Source organism: Ceraceosorus guamensis (genome assembly GCF_003144195.1).
Source record: "Ceraceosorus guamensis strain MCA 4658 unplaced genomic scaffold IE81scaffold_55, whole genome shotgun sequence".
NCBI lineage: Eukaryota > Fungi > Basidiomycota > Exobasidiomycetes > Ceraceosorales > Ceraceosoraceae > Ceraceosorus > Ceraceosorus guamensis.
Window position 1 is genome coordinate 102,999 of NW_020290050.1, and position 24,675 is coordinate 127,673.

Consider the following 24,675-nt stretch of genomic DNA (forward strand, 5'->3'; position numbering starts at 1 on the left):
TCTCGGCGACACGGAGATAGCGGCGCTCTTGACGCTTTCTTCCGATCACGTCGCTTCTCCTGACTTCAACATGAAGTCTTTGGAGACGGTGGCGCAACAGTACAAGATCAACACTAGGCGCATTGGTGAGTCTTCGTTTACCGACTGATGTGTGGCGAGACGTTCCTGCTGACCTGCATCGCATGCCGACGATAGATGACGAGTTGATGGAAATGCTGTTCAACCTCAAGATCGACTCGGGTTCCCATGATCCCTCGCTCGCAATACCTGCCATCCCAGCACAAGAGGTGTTACGATGGCTCACATTGACAGACAAGCAGCTCCAATTGCGAGCACATTGCGAGCAGGCGTGGGAGGCGCAGGTCAAGAAGGCCAAGGGAGCGCTGAAGCGTTGCCTTGCGCAGCTGTACGAAGTTGTGCTGGCAGCCGGTCAGGAAGGCGCAGTATGGAGCCAATTGCAGGTGAGATTGTGAATGTGGTTGCTCGCGCCTTCGCCTGCATGATCCTCACGCACTGCGGCTCATCTCCAGGCGCAGCTTGCAGAGTCGAGCTCGGATACAATCGAAAAAGCCATCGACCTAGCGCTGCACGCTTCACCGCCTCTGCTCTTTTGGGCAGGATACGATGTAACACGCCTGGTGGACGCTTCCTACCTTGTGCAATGGACCATTCCAATCGCTGCCGAGCCCGTCGAGGAACGCGAGCCATCTCGCTCACCCTCCGTCGAGCTCGTCGACGCTCCGAACAAGAGGAGGCGCCGTCAACCTCGAGAAGGTGGATCGCCAGATCTGCCGAGGTTGCTGTTGGGTCGGGAACAAGATGTGGATGCTCCACGTCGCTACGATGCTGGAGCGCGTCGCGCGAGTGCTGTCAAGATGCGAGGTCGCATCTTTCCAAGAATATGGTACGACTTGTACGGGAATATCGTTGAAAAAGAGTGGGAACGAGGCCTTGGGGTTGTGCTCGGATGGGTCTTTGAGCAGCCTGGAGTCACTCAGGTGAGTCCCCTCGCTTGCACTGGATAGCTCGCGCCCATCTTACCTATGCTCGCTCTACAGGTGCACCTGATCAAGTTGCTCAGCCCCACGTACGACCGACTGGAAGCGGTGGAACTCATTGAAGGGGCATGCGCTACGCAAGCCATCAGCAAGCGAACGCCAACTTCTGTCAGTGGCTCTCCAGATCCGGATCCGGATCAAGTGGCTCTATTACCTACGAGCAAAGATTGGACCAGCTGGGCGTCGTCGAGCAGGACGGATGCTCTGAAACCTTTCATCTCCAGATTCGCCACTGCTGCTTTCAAAGGTGCCAAGCGAGTGGCGGCTGCTATTGAGGAGAGGGACAAGGAGAGCTTGGAGGGGAGCGCTTCGGACGGCGAAGGCGAAGGCGAAGGCGCAGATGAAGATGAAGATGAAGATGAAGAGGATGAGGATGAAGATGAGGATGAGCAGGAGGATGAGCAGGAGGAAGATTGAAGAATGAGCCATGCAAGAATCCCATCAGGTTTCCCGACCCCAGGCATTTCGTCTTTGTTTGAAATGTAACAAAATAAGAGACCGATCATCATGTATTACTCAAACAACTCTTATCCCCGCTTGTACCCCGTGTGACCGATACACGACATATCTCCAAATCAATGCGACCACTACCCCGTGATTGTCGCCGTACGAACACCTCTCCAACAGCATGAACCACGCCTCGTGCAGGCCGGAATCATTTTCGCTCAGTACACCGTGAATTGACCAGCTCGATATGGGCACGCGCGTATGCTGCGCCAGCACGAGTGTTTGCGCCGCACCTGCAGCGATCGATGACGCATCATGACTTGTAGGGCCTCTTCTATAAGCAGGTCTATTACTGATCAAGGACCGAACGTGATGATGTGATTCGAACGAGTGACGTGTTGCTGTGATCTGGCAAAGCAGCACCGCTTAGAGATCGTCATCCATGCCAATCGGGATCTCCACCTTCTCTCCAGGTTTGAAAGCGGGCAGACCTGGACGTGCACGACGACGCGGCATATAACGCAAAGGGTGGGGTTCTTTTATCAGTCTAACACTTGTCATCGAGGCCATTCCCTACTGTTTAAAGCTGGCGTTGCTCCTGAGTACGAAAAGAGAGGTCCTTCCACTCACCAAGATAGGGACAAGAGCTGCACCTGAACGCGTCTCCCAAAAAGCAGCTTCCGCAGCTGCTCGTAGCGCCTCGCGTATCCACATTGACCCTCTTGACCACTCTAGTCACACCATTCTCATCCGTCACAGTCTCCGTCGTCTCCATCCTCTGACCTTTTCCATTCTGCACGTCTGCTGCTCCTGCTGCATCTCCCGCTACGGGAATGGGCAAATCATTGTTTTCCTGTAGCTTGATCACCGCATCGTTTCGATTTCGAGCAGCATCCAACGCTTCTTGTTCTTCCATTTCTCTCAATCCGCAAGTGCACCCTTTGCAAGCTTTGCGCCTCTTCCCTCCCGCCAATGCAGATTCCAGATCGCAATCTTCGCGCCGCACAGCTTTGGCGGGTATCCTATCCGCTTCCGAAAGCAATGTGCTCGGATCTATGCTATCGTCGAAAGGTTGCGTGGCCCACAACGCTGCTTTCTTGGCTCGCGACTCGGCACTGCCATTCACTTTGGGCTTGTTGAGACGCGAACGAAGTGGGAGCGATGCGCTAACTCCACTCGCGGTGCCGTTGCTCGTGCTAGCGCTAGCTGCGACGTCTGCATTCGAGAGCGAAGACGAAGTGGTAGGCGTGCCAGCTGCAGAGGTATCAGCAGCGCTTTGCTTGATGGCGGTGATGTGATCAGCACCTTTGATGGTCACATCTTGCAGTCCCAAAGCGCTCAACTGCCTGCCGATGCTAATGTCTACGCTGCCATCCGAATCTGTCCGGTTGAGTATGAGCTGACCTTTTGGTGCTAGTGTTGGAGCCAAGATGGCATAGAGGGCCTGGGTGAGCTGAACACCGGGAACGATAATGTGCACCAAGGAGTACGAAGAGGGCGAGAAGGCTTGCTCTGATTTGGGGTTCAAAGGTTGAGAGTCATTTGAAAGTTGTCAGCTTGGCGTGTAAAAGACGTGGCGAGAAGGGGAAATGTAAAGCAGTGAGGGGGGAAGCTGTGAGACTCACGACCATCGGTGATGCGATCGAGCATGTGCATCTCCACTTGTCTGCTGGGCGAGCCATCAGACGCTTGACTAGCACTCTGAACGGCTGCTTGATAAGCACCAGACGCAGCCGCTTCCATGCTTCCCACCACCAATGCTGGCAAAGTGGCTGGCACAGCCATCTTGCATGCGAGGTCTGACGTTGAACGAGGTGCGCAACGGAGACGTATGGTGTGCTGTGGTGAAGATGCGAGCTGTGAAACAGCGAGGAGGTAGGAGCGAGAGGATGATGAGCACCTAATGGAGCGACGATGCGAGTACGATGGGTGAATGAGGATGAGAGGCTGGACGAGGAGCCGAGGTAAAGACGAAGGATGAAGAGCCAAAGTGGCCGGCCCGCATAGCCACCTTCCATGCTGTGTGGAGCCCGCGTCGACTCACGATTCGCCACACTCACACTCACACTGACTCGCAACTCGCGACTCGCGACTATGGCCGTACCGTTTGCTTGCACGCGCATGGCTGGCTGGCTGGCTGGCTGCATGCAGCGAGTCAGGCAGTCGCATACGCTGCACCCGTCAAAAAGTCCAAAGCAGTCTGACTCACCAAAATTTCGCAGGAGCGCGCATGCATGCCATGCGCGTCTGATTGGACGCGCCGCGCTCACGGTACACGCCATATGCAGTCGCGCAAGCGAAGTATCTACAGTGTGAGTCGCGGTGAGTATGGACACAGGCTAGACCCGCGGCGATAAGCCGCGTTGCATTGACTCAGACTCCAAAGTCCGAGGGGAACGCAACGCAACGCAACGCAACGCAACGCAACGCAACGCAACGCAACGCAAGACTCCACGTGGTTGGATGGCGATTACGGAGGGTGTTGCTAGCACGTGATCTACCGCCCCGCGCGGCGCGCGCTATCATATCGTGATAGGCAAGATTTCGACAGCAGGGTGAAGCATGAAATTAGCCAGACGCTGCAACACGGTGGCCATTCATTCAGGAACGCTCTTCTCGCTCCGCCATGTGTTGGGCGCGATGAGAAGCCGCCATGTCATCAAGATGGTCAACGACATGGATGAAATGCTCTGCACGTCAATTTCGGGCCAAGATGGGTGGGTGACGTCAAGTGACCATGCACCTGCGCAAAGTGACAGTCAAGCTTGCACGGCAAGAGCAAGACTCGTTCACTTGGCATGCTTGAGGGAGCTTCGCCGGGATCGGCACCGGAGCTCCAAGTGTCTGAATACTGCTCGTGAACACGCTCAAGACTTTTGCGCAAAGAGACGATCTGTTGCTCCGCTCCCGCCCAATTTCCTGCTCCCTGTCTTTGGGGTCAGGCGTGACTGTTCTTCTCCGCTTCCACCTGCTTGACGCGCCTTGATAGGGTACGCCACAGCCCAAGTACCCTCTCGACCATGTAGTCCACCGCAGTGGATAGGATATTGCCCGCGACAAGTTCGAAGCCGTTGGTAAGCACACAGACCGTTGCGAGTATCCATACCTGCTCAAAAGCGCCCGTTCCGCGCGCATAGAGGATAGCCCCAACAGTCGAAGTGGTCACCAAGATAGCCGACAACTTCTCCTGCACCAATCGGCGCATCTCTGCGGGCGAGTAGCCGGGATTCTTGAACATCCAAATCAGCTGTCCCAGCTGCACACCAGTGTGCATCGACGAGCCCGCCAAGAGCACCGGACTGCGATAGGAGAGCGACATCCAGATCAATCCGACTAGGATCCCACCGCCCATAGGGATGGCCTTTTCGGTCTTATTGTCATGCGGCATCCTCGACGGGATTTCCTTGGTCGATAGCATTGAGAACAAGTCGGCAAGATTGGCTATGCGATCGACATCGTTGCCAATGGCCGTTTCGTCCGTCATGGCGAGCTGCCCTTCTCGTCTGCGCTCGTTGATCTGCACCACAAATCTCAGCTGCTTCTTGTTGAGCTCCTGCAACACTTCCACGAAGAATTTGAGGCGCGCGTCAGACGAGGTTCGAACAGCTTGGACCATCTTTTTGATCTCTCTGCGTTGAGTCCAGCGAAGCAGCGGTTCCGAAAACACTCTGGCGCCACCCGTCAACAACCCCGGGACGATGACGGCTGCATAGTAGGTCGGGCTAGAAGCTCTTAGCGAACCAAAGTGTAGCGCCAAGAGCGTGAACTTGCTGGCTAGACGTTTGACGATGAAATCGTACAGGATACCAGACCAACGAAAGTGACTGCTGCCCTTTCCTCGTATCAAACCGTAGCAGAGGACGAGCAGGTAGATGTCGGGCGATATTTGACCTGGCAGAACTTCTAAGTGACCAGCTTGTACCGGAGCATAGAGATCAATGGAGATGTCCAGCAAAGCCAACGAGAGGAACACGACGGGCCAGTAGGTGGATGGACGTTCGTGGTATGCCGAGAGGTTGTGCACCGAGAGAGCAAGATCTAGCTTGATGCTACTCCAACGACACACTTTCGCACTCAAACGCAGCTCGTTCCACCCTCTCGCTAGCTGCTCATTGAGCTTGCGCAGCTCTAGTAGCAGATCGACTGCCTCCTCTTGCTCCCCAACAATACTCTGAGCACCAATGCTGCAGAAAAAAGCTTCGCTGTCTGCTCGAGCTAGCCGCTGATGGAGCGTCGTCCAGCCGAGGAAGCGCGCGAATCCAGCGCGAAGCTTGGCAGCGCGTGATGACATGCTACAAAATCGCTCTGTAGTAGCGTTCTCAAAGCACATTGTGGCGTTCGCGATAGGCTCGACCTGATGGGCATGGACGAATTGCGATTGGTCCAGAAACGGCTCACAGCAAAGGCCTTTTGAATCCTCTGCGCAAGTCTCTGTCTTCATCTCACAGGCAGTCGGACGGCCAAGTCGCACCGCAAGGTCTGCTCGAGATAGCACGCACACTCGATCGACATGAGGATTACGGTTCAATCACACAAGACGATTCGCAACATCAGGTGCGCCTTGCGCCATTTCGAATATCGTCCTCATAGCGCTTTGCGCCTTCAATCTGTCGGCAAAGTGGCGAAGGAGCGGGTGAGTCCGATCAAGAGCGACCTTGCAGGTTGTTGGTAATATGCTTGCTGCTGCCTCGAGCTGAGTGACTCTGTGCTCGATGAGTGACTCAGCAGCCAATCTTTGGTGCGCGACATTCTTGATACGCCACATGTCGTTTTCGAACCAGATGGGAGCATCATCTTTATCGCTCTGTTCGACTGCATCGGGCACATCTTCATCTCCTATTTCCGAATCGCGCAAGGACACCGCATCGTCGATATCGTCCACTGCACGTCGGAGGATGAAGTAGTTGGGACAATCACGCACGAGATGAGCTGGGATGTCATCCGCGTACGAGGGTAAAGGTGCGCCTTTGAGCCCTCCTTTGGATAGTGCCAAGACCGTGCCATCCGATCGACGCAAGTACTGCACAATGCTCGCCGAACCATCGCTGTTCCAGATATCCTTGACGAGCGCAACGTCAATGTCTTTGAATTTCAAATAAGCGAAGAGCAAGTCTCGCATCTCGTTGAAATCTAGACCATGACCGCGCGAAGGACAGGTGTAGGCGTAGTCGATCAGTCTTCCATCCTTCAATTCGATCTTGCCAGACCTTTCGTTCTTCTCTCGACCGTGCGCCCAATTACCTGGCAGCATGGATTGTTGAGTCCGCGACTTGCTATCGTGCGGGTCGCTCTGGAAGAGTTCGACGTTGTACGTGTCTCGCACGTCAGCGAGAGGCGGAAGACTTTGGACAAATGCGCACAAACTCCTCTGTTTGGCATCTTTCCATCTGTACTCTTCGCCTTCGTACCGCACCACGCAAGTTTTGGCCATATCAAAGGCCGCCTCTATCTCTGCCGTCATGGACAAAGTTGTCGGCACGCCTCTTTTGAGCGAGGTGAGGACAAAAGACAAGGCATCGTCTCCAGCTTGTAGACTTGCGAACAAGTCGTTGCCCCTCCGGTCTCCTTCTCGCAAGGGCAGCTCATTCGCATACGCAAAGCTACGATTCCATAGCGAGTCTTTGGCCGGATTGATCGTCTTTGGCATCTGGATACGACGCAAGAGGGACGGTCCCATAGTGATGAAAGAGCCGTCCGTAGCAGTGCGCACCTTCCAGTGCGGACGTTGCACTTCTGGCACGGGCACATGCCGACGCGTCAGGCTCGTTTCTCCAACAGGACAGCCGTACAGCCAGCCGTTCATGCGAGGCTGTCCAACATCCCATCGAAACCAAGCATGCTTGAATAGGTTGTAGTTGCCGGCTGCAGTGATCAGTCCAGGCCTTTGCATCGTCTTTAGGATAGCTTGCGGAGATACTGCTCCTCGTGCGGGACCTCGGAAGCTCGAGCGGTGATTCTCGACCGTGACTAGACTGAAGCGACCCAGCGTGCGCATGTTGAAGAACACGCTTGCGCGTAGAGACGAAGCGCAGGTGGATTCACAGCTATCGAACGTTTCGAACACCTCGTGGACGTATCCAGGCTCCGGCAACCTCATGCAGTAAGTTGGTGGAGCCATAATTCAGACTTGCTCATTCGAGTGCAGAGTGAAATATGAGACAGTGGCGTGGGTGGGAAAGTTTCGATCACAATGTCCAAACGCTCCTCTTTTCATATCTGGACAGATGCTGTTGCTATGAAGCGGGACTTCCTTTAGCCAGCTGCGGATAGAGCAATCGAAAGCCAATCTCGATGCCATCCTTGCATCCTCCCCCCTCGAGACGCGGGAGCAGCGCTCCGAGATCCAAGATGTCGGAAATGCCTTCACCATCGAGATCTACAATGCGTGCCACGACGCCTATCTCTTCGATCGACGCCATGAAGCGGTCCTAACGACCAGCCTCTAGATCGAGTCCAATCGTGTCGGATCAGACTGGTCCTCGAAACCCTATCAGAGAGCCGATCACGCAAGAGACGGCTCCGATTCATTGCGGTGACGAGATCCCAACGGAACTCTCGAAGTTGCCGCTCAAGTTCCGCGATGATGATGAGCGAGATCGGATTTCGTCAACACGTGAGAAGGAGACTTTCCGGTTGCCTTGCTCCTCGATGCCCACGGCGGCTAACCGAAAGAAATCCTGCCATTGTGTTTCGAAAGCGGTGAGTCTGCGCCTTGCCTCTTCCCTAGCGCCAAGTCCACGCCCTCTGCTCCCCGGTACTTCATTGGGCGGCGCACATATTGTGCACGCCTCGACTTTGCCGTCTGGCACCTTTTCGTACCACGTGGAGAGTGAAATCACTCGTCCTCCTTGGCTAGCTTCTCGTGCTGACGTGCGGTCAGTCAACATCCAGCAGCCGCAGGATGTCGATACGAAGTTGTCCTCTAACCGAATCTCTCGCCTTGTAGCCTATTTAGATCGAGGCCTACCTCGAGGATCGCCGTGATGCGCCTCGACCTAGGCTCTTTGGCGCGACAACAATCAGGCAATGACCAAAGTAGCCAGGAACACGTGCAGTCTCGAATGTAGGGAAGAGACAGCTTACCCGAGGTGCCTCAGCACCAAGCGGCGCCAGACCCGAGACTTCTTGTCTGCGCCGAGCTGTTTGGCTTTCGCGAGATGCTTCTTCCCACATGCAGTCATATACTATATAAGGGCGCTACAGTGCATCAAGACCACGGGCGGCGCTATCGGACGGATTGCCCTGTCATACTTTCAACAAAGATGCCTCAAGATGGGACTATGGTACGTATTACGAGCATAATCTCTTGGTCATGCGACGCGCGTCGCTGATGCTGATGAGCATCCGTCTGTCAATGTCACAGCTGTATTGCTTTCTGCAAGGCCTGCAGTGGCGAAGCAAAAAGTCTGCCAGAAGGACAACGAGCGAGTCTTTTTGCAGCACCCCGAGTCTCAGCAGCACCGGGACGCCAAGCGACGCGCCTAGTTGTGCCGCCTCGACGACGCAAAGCTTTGTGCAATCCAATGAGAGCTCACCAGCGCGCAAGCAGACATTGAGAGGCGACAGTGGTTGTGCGACTTTGGAACAACTGGATGACGAAAAGTGCCAGACCGACTCGACGCTGAAGAGCTGTGCAGGACAACGAAGACTTCGCTCAGCACGCAGCGGCAGTATTCGAGAGTCCTGGCATAGATTGTCAGCAGTCAGCAATCTCAGCAACGCGTGCACGAATCCGGACTTGACAAGAAATATTAGCGTCCCATTCAACCATTCCTGCAACTCGCTCTTTCTTCATCACTTGGAGGAGGATACAAACACCGCTCAAGAGGCATCACGAACCTTTGAGCAGCTCTTTGCCGCGCCTAGATTAGCTCCCTTGCCTCCTCCGACAGGCAGTAGCAAGGCGAAAACATTCCAGAAAAGTGACGATGCTGCTCAAGCAAGGATGAAGGCAATGAGGAGCTGTCCAAGCATGCCGACTTTGCGACGCGGTAAGCAGAGGATGCCGGCGTCTTTTGACAAATGGATCGGGACGCTCGAGTGGGAATTGCAACATTCTTACGCTAGTCTTCATCAGGCTGCAACCGGCAGCGCACTGGGCACGAACTTGGGCAGCTACAGCGCTCTATTCCCTCGGCAACTTTCCGAAGCTGCATCGCTCCCTACCGATCATCAAAGCACGCGCTGCGGGCGGCGAGAAAGCCAGCAAAGTCTCGCGTCGATGCGAATGGACCGTCATGAGCAGCCTAGCGATTCGATCTGCAGACAGGGCGCACGAAGACCGAGAGGCATGTCTAGCAGCAGCATACAGTCTCTGCCTGTGCAAGTGCATCGCGCTACCGTCGCGGCTGCTTCTTGCGCCGTATCATCGTCCTGTTCGAGCGTCGGCACGAAGAGCCCATTCGGCCTGGCGTCCTTTTATGACGCGACGGAAGGCCATGCCTGCGAGATGGAGCCACAAGAGTGGATTGGTGAGTGCGGCAACGACCCGGAGAGTATGGCCCCCTAGCCGATCGTCCAATTCTGACGTTCCTCCTATGTCGTCCCGTCGCTCTTCATACAGCATGCTGAGCCTCGTCGCGACCAAAGAGCTCAGACGCTCGGTGCCTGGAATATCTTAGCGCCATTGGCCGACTACTTATCCATCCCCAAGTGGCCAAGCCCGGGAACTACTGTCGCATGTCTCTTCAGCCCCAAAGATACGCTTTGTATCGTCCATCTTTATTACCGTACGCACTCGAAAATAAGGTGATCATTTGCAGGTGACGTCGAGCTATAGGGTTGAAAGAGAGGTGATGGATGCAATGAGTGAGCTCCGTTTGAGGCACGAACTGGCGCCTCGTTGCGGAGCGCTGTGCGGTCGACGTTCCTCGGCACTTGCGCATCTCGGACCATCATGCCTGCCACTCTGCTCCACAGCAAATGCAACTCATGACGCAAAGAGAGTAGTGCGGCAAGATGCACGCAAGCGAGGCAACAAACACACAGAACAAACAGTCGTGCATCGGCCATCATGGAATACGCAGTCAAACGGCCGCGGGTATCGGCCATTGGATGAGTGCTGCACGATGCATGCAGCCTTCGGAGATCCCGACATGCGATCTCATTCGTGCAGCAAAAATCTGCGCACTGCGGAGCATTTGCGTTTGCGCGCGTGCATACTCACAGCTTCGGCGATGTGAAAGGAGCACGAGCGCTGACTTGGGGCCACAGGAAAGTTGGTGGAGTAGTGAGATTTGGCAGGGTTCGTATGCGAGTTCGAGGGATGATAGACTTTCTGTCGCATATTCCCGCCGCGACGACCACTCATATTCGCCCCCGAACTTCTGCGAGGTAGAAGGCGAGCAAGACATTCTTGGCTTTTCTTAGCCGAGCTTGCGGCTCCATCATGACGTCGTTTCGAGTGACGACCGACTCGTGTTCGACTCCTTTGAAGAAAAGATGCGGTCTTGAACTGCTCCGTAAGCTCACGACATCAGCCTCCCGATTCTACTCTCCTGCCTGCAATCGTCTCCCTCACCTTACGTCTCTATAATCTCTGCGCGCCATCATGCTTCAACCACTTTTCGTGTGGCTTGGTCTCCTGGCCGTGACTATACAAGTCTCTGCGTTGGAGGGCCAATTGCATGCGCGTCAACTTGGGTTCACCCAGCCACTGCCTAGCAAGGACGACTTTTACAAGCCGCCTGCCGGCTTCGAGAGCAAACGGCCTGGCGAGGTGCTCAAGTCCCGCAAGGTCAGTCACGAAAAAGACTCCCGTTTGGCAAACACGAAAGCGAGGGGTACACTTTGGTCGCATGCTGACCGAGCCAAGTCTATCTTTTGCTACAGGCCACCATCATCGGCAATGGCGCATTTTTGGCGGACAGCTGGCAAGTGCTTTACCGCACCAACACCGTCCTCGATGAGCCGGACGTCACGGTTACGTCCATCCTTGCTCCTCGCAAGCCCTCCAGCCCTCCAAAAATTGTAGCCCTCGGTATTCCACAAGATTCGGGTGCTTTCGACTGCGCCAACTCTTATGCCATCCGTGTGGGATCCATTTCCAATGCAGCTCTTACTTCTCAGCTCTTTGCTCCCGAGATCGACGCCATTCTCTCTCGCGGTTGGTATCTGACCATTCCGGACTTTCAACTGAGCAACAGCAGCTTCATCATCGGTCAGACCGAGGCGCATGGAATGATCGATGGCGTCAGGGCCTTGCTCGACTTCAAGCAGGCCTTGCCAAAGTCGGACGGTTACACGTTTCAATTCACCGGCTATTCGGGCGGGGGTCACGCAGCATCTTGGGCCGCGCAAGAATTGCCAGCGTATGCTCCGGAGCTCAAGTCTCAGCTTGCAGGTGTGGTCAGCGGCGGCATTCCCGTGAGCCCCAACAACACGCTCAGCCTGGTCAACAAGAGCTTCTTTGCGGGTGTGGCTGGAGCAGGAGTGGTGGGATTCTACAATGCCTACCCTCAAGTCCGCCAATTCGCCAAGGAGCAAGGATTGCCAAACGTCACGCACTACTTGGAGCAGTTCAAAGCTTCCGATGGCTGTCTGATCAACTCCGTCATTCGCTTCCCCTTCCTCGACATTTTCAGTCTCGCCAAGACAAAGGGCTCGACTCCTAGCGTGGAACCCTTCAAGTCTTTGCTCATCAGCAACCTGCTCGGTGCTGGATCTGGCTTGCCAAACCCTTACATTGTCGGCGTACCCCAGTACATTTGGCACAGTCAAATCGACGACGTCGTTCCTCCAAACGATGCGTTGGCCTACGCGCAGGATCAATGCAAGAACGGAGCGTTGATCAAGTACGACGGATTTGCCATTGATGGGCACGTGCAGACCGGACTGGCCACCATTCCAAACGCAGTCGTGGCCCTTCAAGACTTTTTCGACGGCAAAGCGCCCGCCGAGTGCCAGTTCAACAAGAATGTGCTCCCCTTTGATCTCAAAACGACCAGCAACTACTTTGGTGCTATAGTCGCTGCTGGACTTCAAGCTGCGCAATCCAAGGTGAGAATGGCGCGGAGGCTTCGGCTGCAGCGAGTTTCGACCGGTCCTAGCTGACCGGCTGCTCCGTCCCGACCCTTCCAAGGCAAGCACGCTCTTCAAGTAGGCAGGTGTCTTGGCACGCCCCTTCGCGTCTTCGGCAGTGGTCGACCTTGGGGTCCGCGCACTCGCTCGCTCCATTGCCACCCAGAGACTCTCTCCGCTCGCACTCACCTTCATTTGCATTCGCTCTCACAACGCCCTAAATCCAATCCCCCCAATCTCGAGTCCAACTCATTTCACACAAGCTTGCTCGCCTTTCGTAGATGAACAGATGCATTGCACTGTGTGTAGAAAGAGTCGGAGTTGGTGATAGCGACAAAGTTTGTGCCCGCTGATGGTGCTCTGACTCCATCCAGGAAAGATGCATTCACCAGGTTTGGGACATGTGGCTCTCCACCCAGACTGGAATAGGCAATACGTCAAGCCAATGTCGTAAGGTGTCACTGCTGTAAGATCTTTGCTGGGCGATGAACTGCAGCAGAATCTGTGCATTCGCTCGGCTTAACAGCGAAGGCAAAGAGCCGTACACGCCACTCTCGTCCCAACGAGTAAGCTGCCCGTCGGAACGAAGGTAGCTCCTGACGGAGGCGTAGGCACATCGCTACTGGCGAAGCCTTGAAAGGTGTGGCGCCGAGCAGGTCGCTCACCACACCGGCAAGGCTTTCTTGCTGGCCAAAGAAATGCAGAAGCGAGAACATCATGGGAGGTCAAGCCGGCGTGCTTGGTCTTTGTGGCCAGTGTAGCTGCTCGATCACGCCCGTCAGCGTTGTAGCGTGGGCGTGGTATCTGACATGTGCCACTTGAGGGGCGATGAGGGCTTTCGAGAGTCTGAAGTAGCTCCTCCTTCTTGCTGTGCCACATGCTCGTCCTCTTGACGTGACTGACCGCTAGAATCGGTTTCCACATCCTCCTCGGCCGACGATCCACCCACCTCTTCCTCCGCCGCGCTTCCTTCACGATGCCCGAACGCGTCAGAAGCGCGCTCCCAATACTCTTCGCCATCAGCTTCCCGCTCCAAGGCTGCCTCCTCAAGCTCTTCGCGTTCCCAAGCCTCGCGATCTTTCCTGTCTTGCCTCTCTTGCAGCAAAATTTCGACCTGCTTGTCGAACGCGCTCGCTTCCGCTTCGTGTTCGTCATCGAGACCTAGCAGCCTTGCAAGGATGACGGAGGTCCGATCATCCTGGCCAAGTCTGACTTCGGTCGCTAAGTCTTGCAGCAGCTCCTCGTATCGCACAAGCTCGGTAGGGGCAAAGTCTGCGGGACGAATAAGCGCGGCCAGTCCGGACGGCAGTTCTTGACTGGCCGGTAGAATGCAGACTTCTCGATATGCATCTGCCGACTCGTCTTTCTGGCTAAACATCGAGGTGGAGCGCCGTCGTTTGCTGCCAGAGTGCATCTGCCCTTGCTGCGAGTCCGGTCGACGCTTGCTTGGTCCGGTAGGATCCGGGGAAGAGGTCCGTTGTTCATCATCGCGCCTACGGGAAGCAGTGCTCTTGACTCGCGCAGAACTGGGCCTCAGCAAGGGTGCAAAACGACGCGCGGCTTCAGAGCGCGGAGCCAGATTGTCTGGGCATGAAACTCCGGCTGGCATGGGAAGATCACGCCATGCGGACAGGCGATCTGGCAGCAATGAGATGACAGGTATCGAGGCATTAGCAAACTGTATTCGTGATTCCAGCGCGTTCTGTACCCTGCCATACCACGGCTATCCAGCCGTTGTGCGCGCGCCCTACACCCGCGGCACCTGTACCGTACCCCTCTGACTACGAATACCATCATCTCCTCCCCGTCCGTTGACTGCGACCTTCGATACCGTGCCTACCGACCCACTCACCAATGCAGACCAAGCGAAGTAGATACTCAGCAAGCTGAAGAGATCTCTGGACAGAGGCTGGGCACCTGCTTTGACGATGTCGGACGTGCATCACCGCATATGCACTGGCCTTGATGGGTGAGAGGGCAAGACGAATGGTGAGGGGTTCGCGCAAGAGTCTGCCCTCATCATCCGGATCAGGACCAGCCCATTCGTGGTCAAAGTGGCTTTCAAAGTCGTACCCATTTGGCAGCAGCTCTCCTGCATAGACCTTGATGGAGGTGCTATCGAAGGGAGCCAGCTGAAGCGGAACGTAGTCGAACTTGATACCATAGTCAAATCAAGGAGCGTCGGTCAGCTGTTTTATGAACAAGACTCAAAAGGCAGTCCAAACTTACCAGGCGTAGATCCTGAGCGTCCATACGAAGGTCATAGAGCTGCAGCGCTCCATTCAAGTCCAGCTGCCACTGCTCTCCTGGCTCTTGCATCCGCTCTTTCTCTGCAAGACACTGCAATAAGCTGCTGATGCAGTAGAGCATTGTTGCTTCGCTCGGAAGAAGCAGAAAGCCAGTTGGTCGCTGATCCATGCGCTTATGGAAATGGTCTCGCACTGCGGCGCGGCGTGAGCAGAAGGGTCTTTTGCTATGCTGCCTGGCATCACTCACTCACGATGCAGTTGTCCAGAGTACATTTGAGTGCCGTGCACTCGTTTCCACTCATTGGCAGCTCACCTACAGCTCGGAGGAAGAGTGACAGTCGCTGAGCTGTCTCCTCGGCATGCGCAACAAGATGACAGCGCACGGGTTGGCTCTGCCCCTCGACAAAGTCAAGTTTGTATGCGTCAAAGGAGCCGGTGCGCCCATTGGCTTCGTGCACACGCTGACAGTGAGCAAGATCGTCCACACGAACACGTTGATTGCTGCCACTTGATGATGCAGATCCTCTTCAGGTAGAAAGTGGGGAAGCGAGACACATCAGCGTGGCCAAATAAGGGCATTCTTTGAGTCGAGCGACTCACCGCCTTTGCCTCACTTCGAGCCCTGGTTGGAACAGCAATTGTTCGAGGTAGGGTGCGTTGACAACACCATCGCTAGGATGATGAGGCCCTCCGCGCCCGCTCATGTTGCTCGAGATGAGGTGCTGAGTTGAGCGGTGAAGTTGGCTTGGCACTGGTTGCCTTAATGACTCGAGGCGATGGATGAACTGTGTGCAGAGGAGCGAACAGATGGCGTCTGAGTGACAAGGGTGACGAGTTGAGCTAGAGAATAGTTTGGAGGATGCTTTCGGATCAAACGAAGGCAGCATACATCCGGTGCAGATACAATCACGAATGCAACGCGAGCCCTGCAGTCGCGAGTGTTTGTGCTGGGGTCGAGTGAAAGCGATTCGTGATTCAAGTGAAAGTGATTCAAGATCAAGGGTTGGTGAGAGCCGTCCACGCTCAGATCGATGAGTACGCGATTCGCGACCTCAGAGATGCTGGTTCGCGTGCGTGCATTTGATTCGTGATTCTTGATTCACGATTGCGTGCACCGCCACTCGATCACGACTCACGACTCGTGACTTTCGACTCAACTCGACGTCATGGTAGCTTGTTCAACATTCACGTGATCATCTGACCAACATGCATGGCCCTGTCATTTGAATTCAAAATTGTGTTGTTGTGATTCTTGATTCTTGATTCTTGATTCTTGATTGAATTGTGAATCGCGTGATGAATTTTTGACATTTGGAGGCGGGGCTCGATCGATCGCGCAGGGAACGCAGCAGCAGGCAACGTGCGCGCGTCCCCCGCGCGCGCGGTCGGTGCTCGCCGTTGGGCCCATATATATAGGAGCTGTGCCGGTTGTGGTATAAGGGCGTATACGCGTGCGTAGGCCTTGCTTGGCGTTCGCGGTGTCATGTCTGCAATTGGAAACATATCAAGGTTTAATCAGAATCATAATCAAAATTTGAATGTGAATCGTGAATCAAATGGCATCTCGATTCGAGTGACGTCGTCATCCTCACGACTCACGACTCTTATGCTCGCCATCTCACAAAGCTGTAGGCGTCCGCGTCAGATTCACAAGCGACAGCAACAGCAACCTGCTGACGATCCAAATCACTCTCGCAATACCCTGTCCCCGTCCAGCCAACACCCTCGAGTCGCTTCAAGCGGTGCATACAGGCAGGACGGCCTCCTCGCCAGAACTGCGCATCGCAAGCTGGCCCACAATGACAACGTTCACAGCGCGCTATGCTCTCGCATACTTGACGCTCTTGTGTCTGGCTGCAGGCATCAGTGCGCTCCACCTAGCATCTCGTGAGAAGGACAGCAAAAGCGCTCTGCCCGCTTTACCATTTGCGGCGCCCCGTCGTAATCAAGCATTCTTCAGATCCGACTTTTGGCGCTCTTCAGCTTCCGAAGCTCTGGCTCCTCCGAGCGACTACTCGGCGAACACTGATACAGTCTCTTCGAACAACGGTAAAGGCAAAGCCTTGGCCCCAGATGCGCTCGCATACCCTGGCTGGTCTAGACCGACGAAATCGGAGCTGGACCGAGCCGACAAGGTTCGAGCTGCGTCCATGTCGGATGGTGCAAGGGAGGGTGACGGGCGTGATGCTGATTCCAGCTCCAAGACAGGCTGGGTGTATGTAAGTGGTGCATGGGGACAGCCCACACGAGCAAGCGTCCCCCCCTCAAGTACCACCTTGCCTTTTGCACTACGCAGGTGATTCGTCATGGCGAGAAGCCCGGGGGAAAGAAACATCATGGTCTCTCACCAGCAGGCAAACGTCGCGCGCAATGCCTCAAGCGAGTGTTTGGATCGGGAGACCTAAAGGCGCAATACGCTATGGCTCCGGCATACAAGCGTTCGGGAGCTCGTCGTCGTGCTTATGATACCGTGAGTTGTCCTAGCCTATCCATTCTGGCATAACGTGACCTGATCGCTCGGCATTCTCATTCGCATGGTGTGACGCGACGCAGCTCAAGCCCTTGTCAAGGTACACTGGCATGCCGCTCGACACGTCTTGTCAGCGTGACGATTCTTCGTGCGTTCACAAAGTGCTGGAGCGCGAGACTTCAAAGGGGAACAATGTGGTGGTAGCATGGCAGCACACTGCCATCTCTTCCCTAGTACGCGGGCTTGGCGTTAAAGGCTTGGTGTGGGACAAGAAGCGCTACGACATGATCATTCATATCAAGAAGGGCAAGGTGCATCGTATCGATTCGGAAGAGTGCGAAGGGCTGGACAAGCGTTGGCTGCATTGGCATGCCAAGAAGGGCAACGGCAAAGGAAAAGGCGGTCAGTATGGACGCATTGTCGATGACGAATCATGGGCAGAAGGTGCTGGCGAGGATCAAATACCGCTCGCTACCAAGGGCGCTTCTTTCGCATCGAGCTTTGTAGCTTATGACGAGGACGATAACGCGGAGGAAGATTTGGAAGAGGACGTTGATCTGGACGACGTCTTTGGCCGACAATCTCTAGGCTCCGCCATGACCAACTGGTTCGGCATGCGCTGATTTTGCCGCCTTCCAAGTGCTCATCGCAAGAGGCAGATCAGGAAACATCGTCCCTCTTGCTTCGCGCAATGCTCTTCCTTGTCCCTCGCCTCGTTGTTGCAACCCATTCCGCCTTCCAATCAAGCCGAACAATTCCTCTTCAGCGTCACCTCGTTTGTACCATTCACCCACCTTCGCGTCACTTTTCACCTCTTGCACTGTTCTCGTCATCATTCCGTAGTTACCCTCAGCTCTCGCCGCTGATCACTTCTCGTTCAGTTAGCCCCCCCCCCCCCCCCCCCCATTTCATTTCCACAATCAGTCATCAGAAACAGCACTTGGCCGTGATAGAGGTGAACCAGACTCACTCGCCCGTCTTGCAAACAATAAACAATGGCCGCTATGGCGAAGCGGAAATCCCAAACTTTTCTACCAGAGCAGAGCCATGTCGTACGTCTTCGCTCTGATCCGATGTGCTCAACGGCGCGGCGCAATGAAATCTTGTACAGCGAGCACGAGTGCGCGCGCAAAATTTTGCGAGGCGTCGACGATCGCATTCTAAGAAGAGGCGCTGAGCTTTCGCGATCAACAGGTTGACAAGCGACTGAGCAGAGCAGCGCTTGCGAATTTTGACATGCACATGCAACCCAACACACGCGCACAGACGAAAAGAGGAGAGCGGCTGTTCACCTCCTCTTCAAGCCCATGGGTGGTGCTCCGCGCATCGGAGGTCCAGGACCTCTTCTTCTTCCCAACTCGTCGGTGGAATACTTGGAGCTGCCTGCGGGAGCAGGAGGTGCATTTCCGCTCTCCAGAGCCTCTGCAGGAGGGAGGGGGGCGCGTGCGCGCACACGAGCAAACAAAAAGGGGTGGTGGTGGTCGATTAGAGACGGGGAAAAGCACAAGAACGGCTTGGACCCAAATGCCCCCCCTTCCCCCCCCCCCCCCCCCCCCCCCCCCCCCCCCCCAGGCGAGCGGAGCGCTTTTATCTGCAAAACTGGGACTCACTTCGCATAGCTTCCCTTTGCTCTGATTTCCACGCTGTTCGGATGTCCATGCTCGCGCCCAGCAGCTTTGTGATGGATAGAGAGAGAGCGAGGGAGCAGGCAAGAAGTGCAGATGTCGGGAAAAAAAAAAAAAAAAAAAAAAAAAAGAGAAAAGAAAAGAAAAAAAGAAAGGTCAGAACGAAGCTCAGAGAAGAAGTGGGCTTATAGCCCCCAAACGAGGGGCTAGGGAGCGTGATGGCCCTCACCTCTTCCTCTTCCACACCATCCTCTATGCTTCTCAAGATCTTCTGCACCACGCTATGATGATTTCCATCCCTCTTATCGTCCCTTACGCGATGCAAACGCCAAGCCGGAGGTCTTTGATTCCTAACATCATCCGGTTCTTCCTCCTCCTCCTCTTGCTCCTCCTCTTCTTTGGCTTCAACATTTCTATTTCCTCCACCGGACCGCCGCCTGGCTTTCTCGGCCCGCCACGTCGATTCCGCCTCGGGCGGCAGAGGACCACCGTGCGGATCCCATCTAGCTTCCACGATCACATCGTCGAATTGCACTGCGCTAGACTTCATCCTGTTCGAAAGCGATGAAGAAGAAGAAGGAGAAGAACAGAGGCCCAAGGGCAAGAATAAAAAATACCAAAAAAACAAAAAAAAAAAAAAAACCAAAAAGGGATGAGCGGCTTCCACATGAGGCCAAGACTCGTCCAACAAGGCCAGCACAACGGACAAAAAAGGGGCATGCGCTTGCGACGGGGGTTTGCAACGAACGAATTCCTTTTTCTTGACACAAGAGGAAAAAAAAAAAAAAAAAAAAACTCACTGCTCCCACTCCTCATCATCCACATGCATCCAATCAAAGTACTCGTAGCCATCCTGCGATCTGCTCTCCCTGCCAACATGCTGATCCAGCTGAAAAAAAGGTTTGGCCGTAAAATCTACCAGGTTGCCGCGAGGATCCTTGGCCAGGTCCGGTGGGAAGCGCAGGCGAAGCTTGAAATCGATCGTATTCTCGTACGGCGGTTTCCACTTGATGCTGGGTGCGGAGCAAGCGGTTAGAGAGAGAGAGAGGCACAAGGAAAGTGGGGGCCATTTTTTTCCCGTTAGGCCGGGCGGGGGCGATGCAGGTGGTTTGGAGAGATCAGCCAAGTGGATAGAACGGCCAACGAGCGGCAATCGCAAATCAAGCTTTCCACTGATGAGGCCTTTTGAAAAGCTTGTCGCCTCCACCCCTTTCCCACCTGCGATCTGTAGCCCTCACATGTTGCTATCCGTACCGTTCACGTAGCCCGAATTGATGCAGGTAAATATCAGACCGTCGTTGCCGTGCATCAATCTAGGTATGACCTCCTTGATGACTTTTTGTATCCCATAGCTCAACTCCATAGGTTTGACAAGCACTCTGAAAAGGGGGGAGCATTGCGCAAGATTGTCTGTCAGTGGGGGTGGCAAGGAGCCCCAAAGGGTGTGGGGCGTCGCGAACAGCTCAAGATGCGCACTCGTAGCCTATTTCCCTTGCCTGGGTCTGATGACGCATCATGTAATCCGCATAGGGCTTGTACAGCAGCTCTTTGAGTCGCTATGGGTGGGCGTCGGCAGGGTAAGCAGCAGGAAGAAGCTGAGCAGGGCAAGGCGTTGAAGATTCGAGCAGCCTGTTCTTGCCCACTCACGCCGTATCGCTTGAGCAGCATCCTGCTGGCCATATTTGTACCATCGATGACCAGACAATCGAACAGCAACAATCTCATTTTGCGCTAAGAGGTGAGCAACGCAACGCAACGCAACGCAACGCATCAGCTCAAGCACGAGCACGAGCACGAGCTCGAGCTCGAGCTCGATCCAGGACGGGCCTGACTCACGCGTCCATCGGGTAAAGTGTCCCAGACCAATTCTCCGTCCAAGAGCGTCTCTGATCGAGCTTTCCACCTACCGCCATCGACTGCTTTTTCGTCGTTTGGTGTTGTGCGCTCATGCGAAGGGAAGAAGAGACTTCGTGTTTGCTCGCGATACACATTCTTTCGATTGATCTGCAAGGGAAGGGGGCCCGCACACGGTGATGGGCGGGAGAATGATGAGCGATGCGTGCACGTGACGAGCAGAGAAGGAGAGGGGAGGGAGAGAGAGGGGAGAGAGTGCCGCTTGCCTCGGCTCATCTCACCAGAAAGACTTCTTGACAACCTTGCGCCTTGTTCCATGCGATCAGCACCAGCACTCTTTGTCCATCCGACTTTTCGCAGACCCAAAAGCTGCAAGGGGGAGGCCCAGGATGGGGGGGCGTCAATGTCAATTCCACACATCCCAATCCAAAAAGAAGGGCCTTCGATGCAAAGCATCTGCCACGTGCTGCGACGCTCCTGACTCACTCTTGAGACTTGAGCGATTCCAGAGAGGCTTTTGTGAAGGATACAGGTTGAGCGCCAGGAAATCTGTAGGGCGTCCAGTCAAAATGGGCCGCATGCATCAGCAATGCTCTGCTCTGCTCTAACCGCAGTCCAAGACAACACCACCGACGACGGCACGACACCACACCACACCACTGCTCGGATTCAGACTCGCCTATTGTGGGAAAGATTGCACAGCTTGGCTACATGCCTCCTCAACATCTCTGCTCGATCTTCAAGCACGATCTGACCGGGCACATCCGGTACGGTGGTCGTGGCAGCAGGCTCCAATGCCATTCCCGCTCCCATTCCCATTCCCATTCCCATTCCCATTCCCGCTCTTGCTCCCACACCGCCACCGCCGCCTCCCGAGTAGTTGCTTGGACCGGCGGCAGAGGAGGAGGAGGATGCGCGTGCAGCTTGCGCATTCTGATACGCTGCGTACGACATGGTGATCGCTGCAGCGATTAGCAGGAGTCAAAAGTCGTTCGCGGTAGAGTTGGGGTGGAAGGATGTGCGTGCCTGATGGCTTGTCTCGAGAAGTCGAGGGTGCTGCGTCGTCGTACAGCCCCGCCGTGAGGGGTGGAGCTGAGTGACGAGAGTCTTAATCTTGAATTGAGCATCATGAACTCGCACTCACAGTCACGAGTGACTCAAGACTCTGGACTCACACTGTAGAGTCAAGTCTGACTGCATGCACGCTTGATCGCGTCGCTCACGTGACTGGCACGAGACGCGGTCAATCTCGAGTCGAGTCGCGCGCGAGTGAGTGAGTACTGTATTCGTTATGAATTTACGCGTCGCGCGGTGCGTGATGGTGGTGATCACGCGCGCGTCGCTGTGCGTGGAGAGCCACGAACAGCTAGGCCTTCTTGGATGTCTATACATAGCCCAGCACCGCGGCGGCCGGTGCAGCAGCGAGCGATCTGACAGTGCATTACCACCACCACAACCACCACAACCCTTCAAATCTATGCTTCGCCACGACGACCTGCCACGACGACCTTTTGCGCATTTCCCCATCCACACATCCGCTCCGGCGCACCCTCGCGCCCTGGACTGCAGCCAATCATGTCGAGCGCAGCATCGGCCGGCGCTTCCATGCGGGGAAGGGGTCATTCGCATTCGCACTCGCATTCGCACTCGCAGGCTCGAGCAGGCCCAAGTCAGCTGTCGAGCGACAATGCAGCCGTGGCCGCATCCGTGTCAGCAGCTCTTCGAAAAGCCATTCTCCGAATATTTACGCGCAAACACGGTCTACACCTGCACGCCTCCTCTTTGCCCTTTATCCAATCCAGTCTAGCGGCGCACGATCTGTTGGACAAGCCCGAAGAGTGGACGGAGGCTCTTGAAGCTCTTGCGAAAGGTGTGGACGAAGTGTCGGATATGCACCTTCACATGGCTGCTACCGCTACTGCTGCCCAACCTTCCTCCTCCTCCTCCTCCGCCTCCTTCTCCTCTTCGGTCGTCACGCCCGAGATATTGGAAGCGGTGTATGAGAGATTGGTGCTGGCAGACTCGGTGACGGATGCTAGCAATGCCGCTCATCACGCGCACACCACGATGAATGGAAATGGCGCACACGATCTCGTAGCTGGTGAGGTCGCAGATCCTCAAAGGCATTTCCACATCATCGATGCTTTTCAAATGCCGCGATGGAGTTGGTCTCATTCTCGTTGGGAAAAGTGAGTCATGATCGCGGGGGGGGTGGGCGCTTGCAGCTTGCAGCTTGCAGCTTGCAGCCTGGTCGATGGTGTTGCTTTTTGGCTTGCTTGCGCGTCATTGATTCGAGTGGCTTCTCTTTCCCCCCTTTTCTCTCCTTCTTTTCCCCTCGGCAACTTGTCCCTGCCGCAATCCTCGCAAACTCAGACAAGCCAAGGGGACGCTCTTGCCGCCAGCTACGGCCAAACCGATGCACTTGGCTCAAAGACTGGCCATCATTCGTTCGGCGGTGGAGCGGAATAGCAACTTTATGCCTCCGCTGGCCATCGGTGGTGCAGTGGAGAGGCAGCGCTTCATGAAGGTGCGTCGTCGTCGTCGTCGTCCTCATCTCTCCAAGGTGCAGCGTTACATGCAGCTCACTGACAAGATGCATCAACCGGCACAGCTCACAAGCACCAAGAATCTGCTGGGACGTCCAGGTCAGCGCTTCCTTTTGTTTGGCATGCTCTCCACCACCGAGGATGGCAGATACGCTTTGGAAGATGCGGATGGTGTCGTAGGCTTGGACTTGCAAGATGCTGTGAGCGCAAATGCTCTTCTCTGATCCTCCCCCCTCTCATTCCTTCCATCGCCTGCTTGCTGACGTACCCCGCGCCGCGCTTCTCAGGTGCCTGGCGAAGGTATCTTTACGGAAGGTAGCTTCATCCTGGTAGAGGGCGAATACACGCAAGAGGAGAGGATCAGAGCAGCAGCTATCGGTCATCCACCTGGAGAATCGCGCAAAGCTGCTAGGAAACTATGGTCAGACACTGATTTCAACGGGACGGGTGCGATCAGTCTGAACGAAGAGGTGCGTGCGTTGCAGCGCGCGCCCGCGCGCGCGAGGAGGAAGTACATTTGCTTCCTTTCTTGAGGCTCGAAACGCTTGTTGACTCGTTGGTCGATTCGATGCTTACTTGCTTGCCTCTCCTCGAAGCAGTCGCTGCTCAAAGTGCACGAAGAGCGCAACGACGATGTGTGCATGATCTTCATCTCCGAATTCCACTTGGATCACCAAAAAACGATGGCTAGCTTTAGGGCCATGCTGCAAGGCTTTGTGGATGCTCAATTCATCCCCTTTGCCTTTGTGCTGTGCGGCAACTTTTTGAGCGCACCGCATCAAGGAGGCGACACTGTGCGGCTGTATCAAGGTGCGCCCTCCCTCCCTCGCGTCTGCGCACAGCTGGGGGAAAAGATCACCACACTGATGCTGACTGCTATTCTGGGCGCGCGTTTCTCCACTCTACAGATGCTTTCGCACAGCTGGGAGATCTCCTGCTATCCTATCCTTCCATCCTAACACGATCCCGCTTCATCTTCGTACCAGGTCCATCCGATCCCTTTACCACGCCTCTCCTTCCACGTCCAGCTCTACCTCAAATCATCACCTCCAAACTCCTCTCCAAGATTGCCAGCTCCAACTCGGGCGCGGTGGCTAGCAGCGCGAACAGGTTCCGCTTCGTCAGCAATCCGGCCAGGTTGCAATACTTTGGACAGGAGATTGTGGTTTGTAGGGACGATTTGATGAGCAGGATGCTTAGGAATACGGTCAGGTTGAAGGATGGCGAACGTGGTGCAAGAGAGGTGGATCTGAAGAAATACGTGAGTAGAAAAGCTCGGAAGGCGGGGGGGAGGGGGGAAGGGCCGGGGGGGTGTACCATCGCTTGCTTGCTCGGGTGTGCATTTCCTAGGGCCTCCACCCCCTGGGCGACTGACGGTGAAAGCTCGCAACGCCGCGCTCTCAACTT

At 55.3% G+C, this 24,675-nt stretch overlaps 9 protein-coding genes across 9 annotated transcripts; 5 read left to right on the forward strand and 4 right to left on the reverse strand.

The window, feature by feature from the left end:
• The first annotated feature begins 214 nt into the window (after positions 1-214).
• Positions 215-1,907, forward strand: IE81DRAFT_201778 (hypothetical protein). Its single transcript, XM_025510891.1, has 3 exons — positions 215-461; positions 544-998; positions 1,059-1,907. Exons 1-3 carry the CDS (start codon positions 296-298, stop codon positions 1,473-1,475), a joined length of 1,038 nt encoding a protein of 345 aa, XP_025368024.1. The 5' UTR covers positions 215-295; the 3' UTR covers positions 1,476-1,907.
• IE81DRAFT_325173 (DUF689-domain-containing protein) lies at positions 1,555-3,469 on the reverse strand. Its single transcript, XM_025514431.1, has 3 exons — positions 3,131-3,469; positions 2,136-3,017; positions 1,555-1,996 (listed from the first exon to the last, which is right to left on the reverse strand). Exons 1-3 carry the CDS (start codon positions 3,288-3,290, stop codon positions 1,932-1,934), a joined length of 1,107 nt encoding a protein of 368 aa, XP_025368025.1. The 5' UTR covers positions 3,291-3,469; the 3' UTR covers positions 1,555-1,931.
• A 672-nt stretch (positions 3,470-4,141) lies between these two features.
• IE81DRAFT_342463 (hypothetical protein) lies at positions 4,142-7,623 on the reverse strand (the record flags this gene model as incomplete). The annotated part of the gene is made up of 3 exons (XM_025515696.1): positions 4,142-5,859; positions 6,160-7,152; positions 7,216-7,623. The coding sequence occupies 3 exons, from the start codon at positions 7,621-7,623 to the stop codon at positions 4,444-4,446; spliced, it is 2,817 nt and encodes a 938-aa protein (XP_025368026.1). The 3' UTR covers positions 4,142-4,443.
• Positions 7,624-8,767: 1,144 nt separating this feature from the next.
• On the forward strand, positions 8,768-10,014 carry IE81DRAFT_367964 (hypothetical protein; the record flags this gene model as incomplete). The annotated part of the gene is made up of 2 exons (XM_025517119.1): positions 8,768-8,788; positions 8,869-10,014. The coding sequence occupies 2 exons, from the start codon at positions 8,768-8,770 to the stop codon at positions 10,012-10,014; spliced, it is 1,167 nt and encodes a 388-aa protein (XP_025368027.1).
• A 790-nt stretch (positions 10,015-10,804) lies between these two features.
• Positions 10,805-12,856, forward strand: IE81DRAFT_304566 (LIP-domain-containing protein). The gene is made up of 3 exons (XM_025512303.1): positions 10,805-11,241; positions 11,337-12,503; positions 12,586-12,856. The coding sequence occupies exons 1-3, from the start codon at positions 11,056-11,058 to the stop codon at positions 12,604-12,606; spliced, it is 1,374 nt and encodes a 457-aa protein (XP_025368028.1). The 5' UTR covers positions 10,805-11,055; the 3' UTR covers positions 12,607-12,856.
• Positions 12,857-13,013: 157 nt separating this feature from the next.
• Positions 13,014-15,252, reverse strand: IE81DRAFT_201801 (hypothetical protein). Its single transcript, XM_025510892.1, has 4 exons — positions 15,025-15,252; positions 14,754-14,965; positions 14,377-14,677; positions 13,014-14,162 (listed from the first exon to the last, which is right to left on the reverse strand). The coding sequence occupies exons 1-4, from the start codon at positions 15,044-15,046 to the stop codon at positions 13,303-13,305; spliced, it is 1,395 nt and encodes a 464-aa protein (XP_025368029.1). The 5' UTR covers positions 15,047-15,252; the 3' UTR covers positions 13,014-13,302.
• A 1,751-nt stretch (positions 15,253-17,003) lies between these two features.
• On the forward strand, positions 17,004-17,866 carry IE81DRAFT_292796 (hypothetical protein; the record flags this gene model as incomplete). The annotated part of the gene is made up of 2 exons (XM_025511974.1): positions 17,004-17,243; positions 17,327-17,866. The coding sequence occupies 2 exons, from the start codon at positions 17,004-17,006 to the stop codon at positions 17,864-17,866; spliced, it is 780 nt and encodes a 259-aa protein (XP_025368030.1).
• A 464-nt stretch (positions 17,867-18,330) lies between these two features.
• IE81DRAFT_325178 (hypothetical protein) lies at positions 18,331-21,831 on the reverse strand. The gene is made up of 11 exons (XM_025514432.1): positions 21,402-21,831; positions 21,209-21,271; positions 21,004-21,091; positions 20,705-20,872; positions 20,516-20,599; positions 20,345-20,424; positions 20,107-20,247; positions 19,669-19,881; positions 19,098-19,419; positions 18,854-18,917; positions 18,331-18,665 (listed from the first exon to the last, which is right to left on the reverse strand). Exons 1-11 carry the CDS (start codon positions 21,674-21,676, stop codon positions 18,532-18,534), a joined length of 1,632 nt encoding a protein of 543 aa, XP_025368031.1. The 5' UTR covers positions 21,677-21,831; the 3' UTR covers positions 18,331-18,531.
• Positions 21,832-22,441: 610 nt separating this feature from the next.
• On the forward strand, positions 22,442-24,532 carry IE81DRAFT_277024 (hypothetical protein; the record flags this gene model as incomplete). Its single annotated transcript, XM_025511475.1, has 6 exons — positions 22,442-22,911; positions 23,096-23,249; positions 23,334-23,468; positions 23,556-23,715; positions 23,803-24,078; positions 24,177-24,532. Coding segments are annotated over 6 exons (1,551 nt in total), but the record flags the coding sequence as incomplete, so codon positions are not given.
• Between the last annotated feature and the right edge of the window lie 143 nt (positions 24,533-24,675).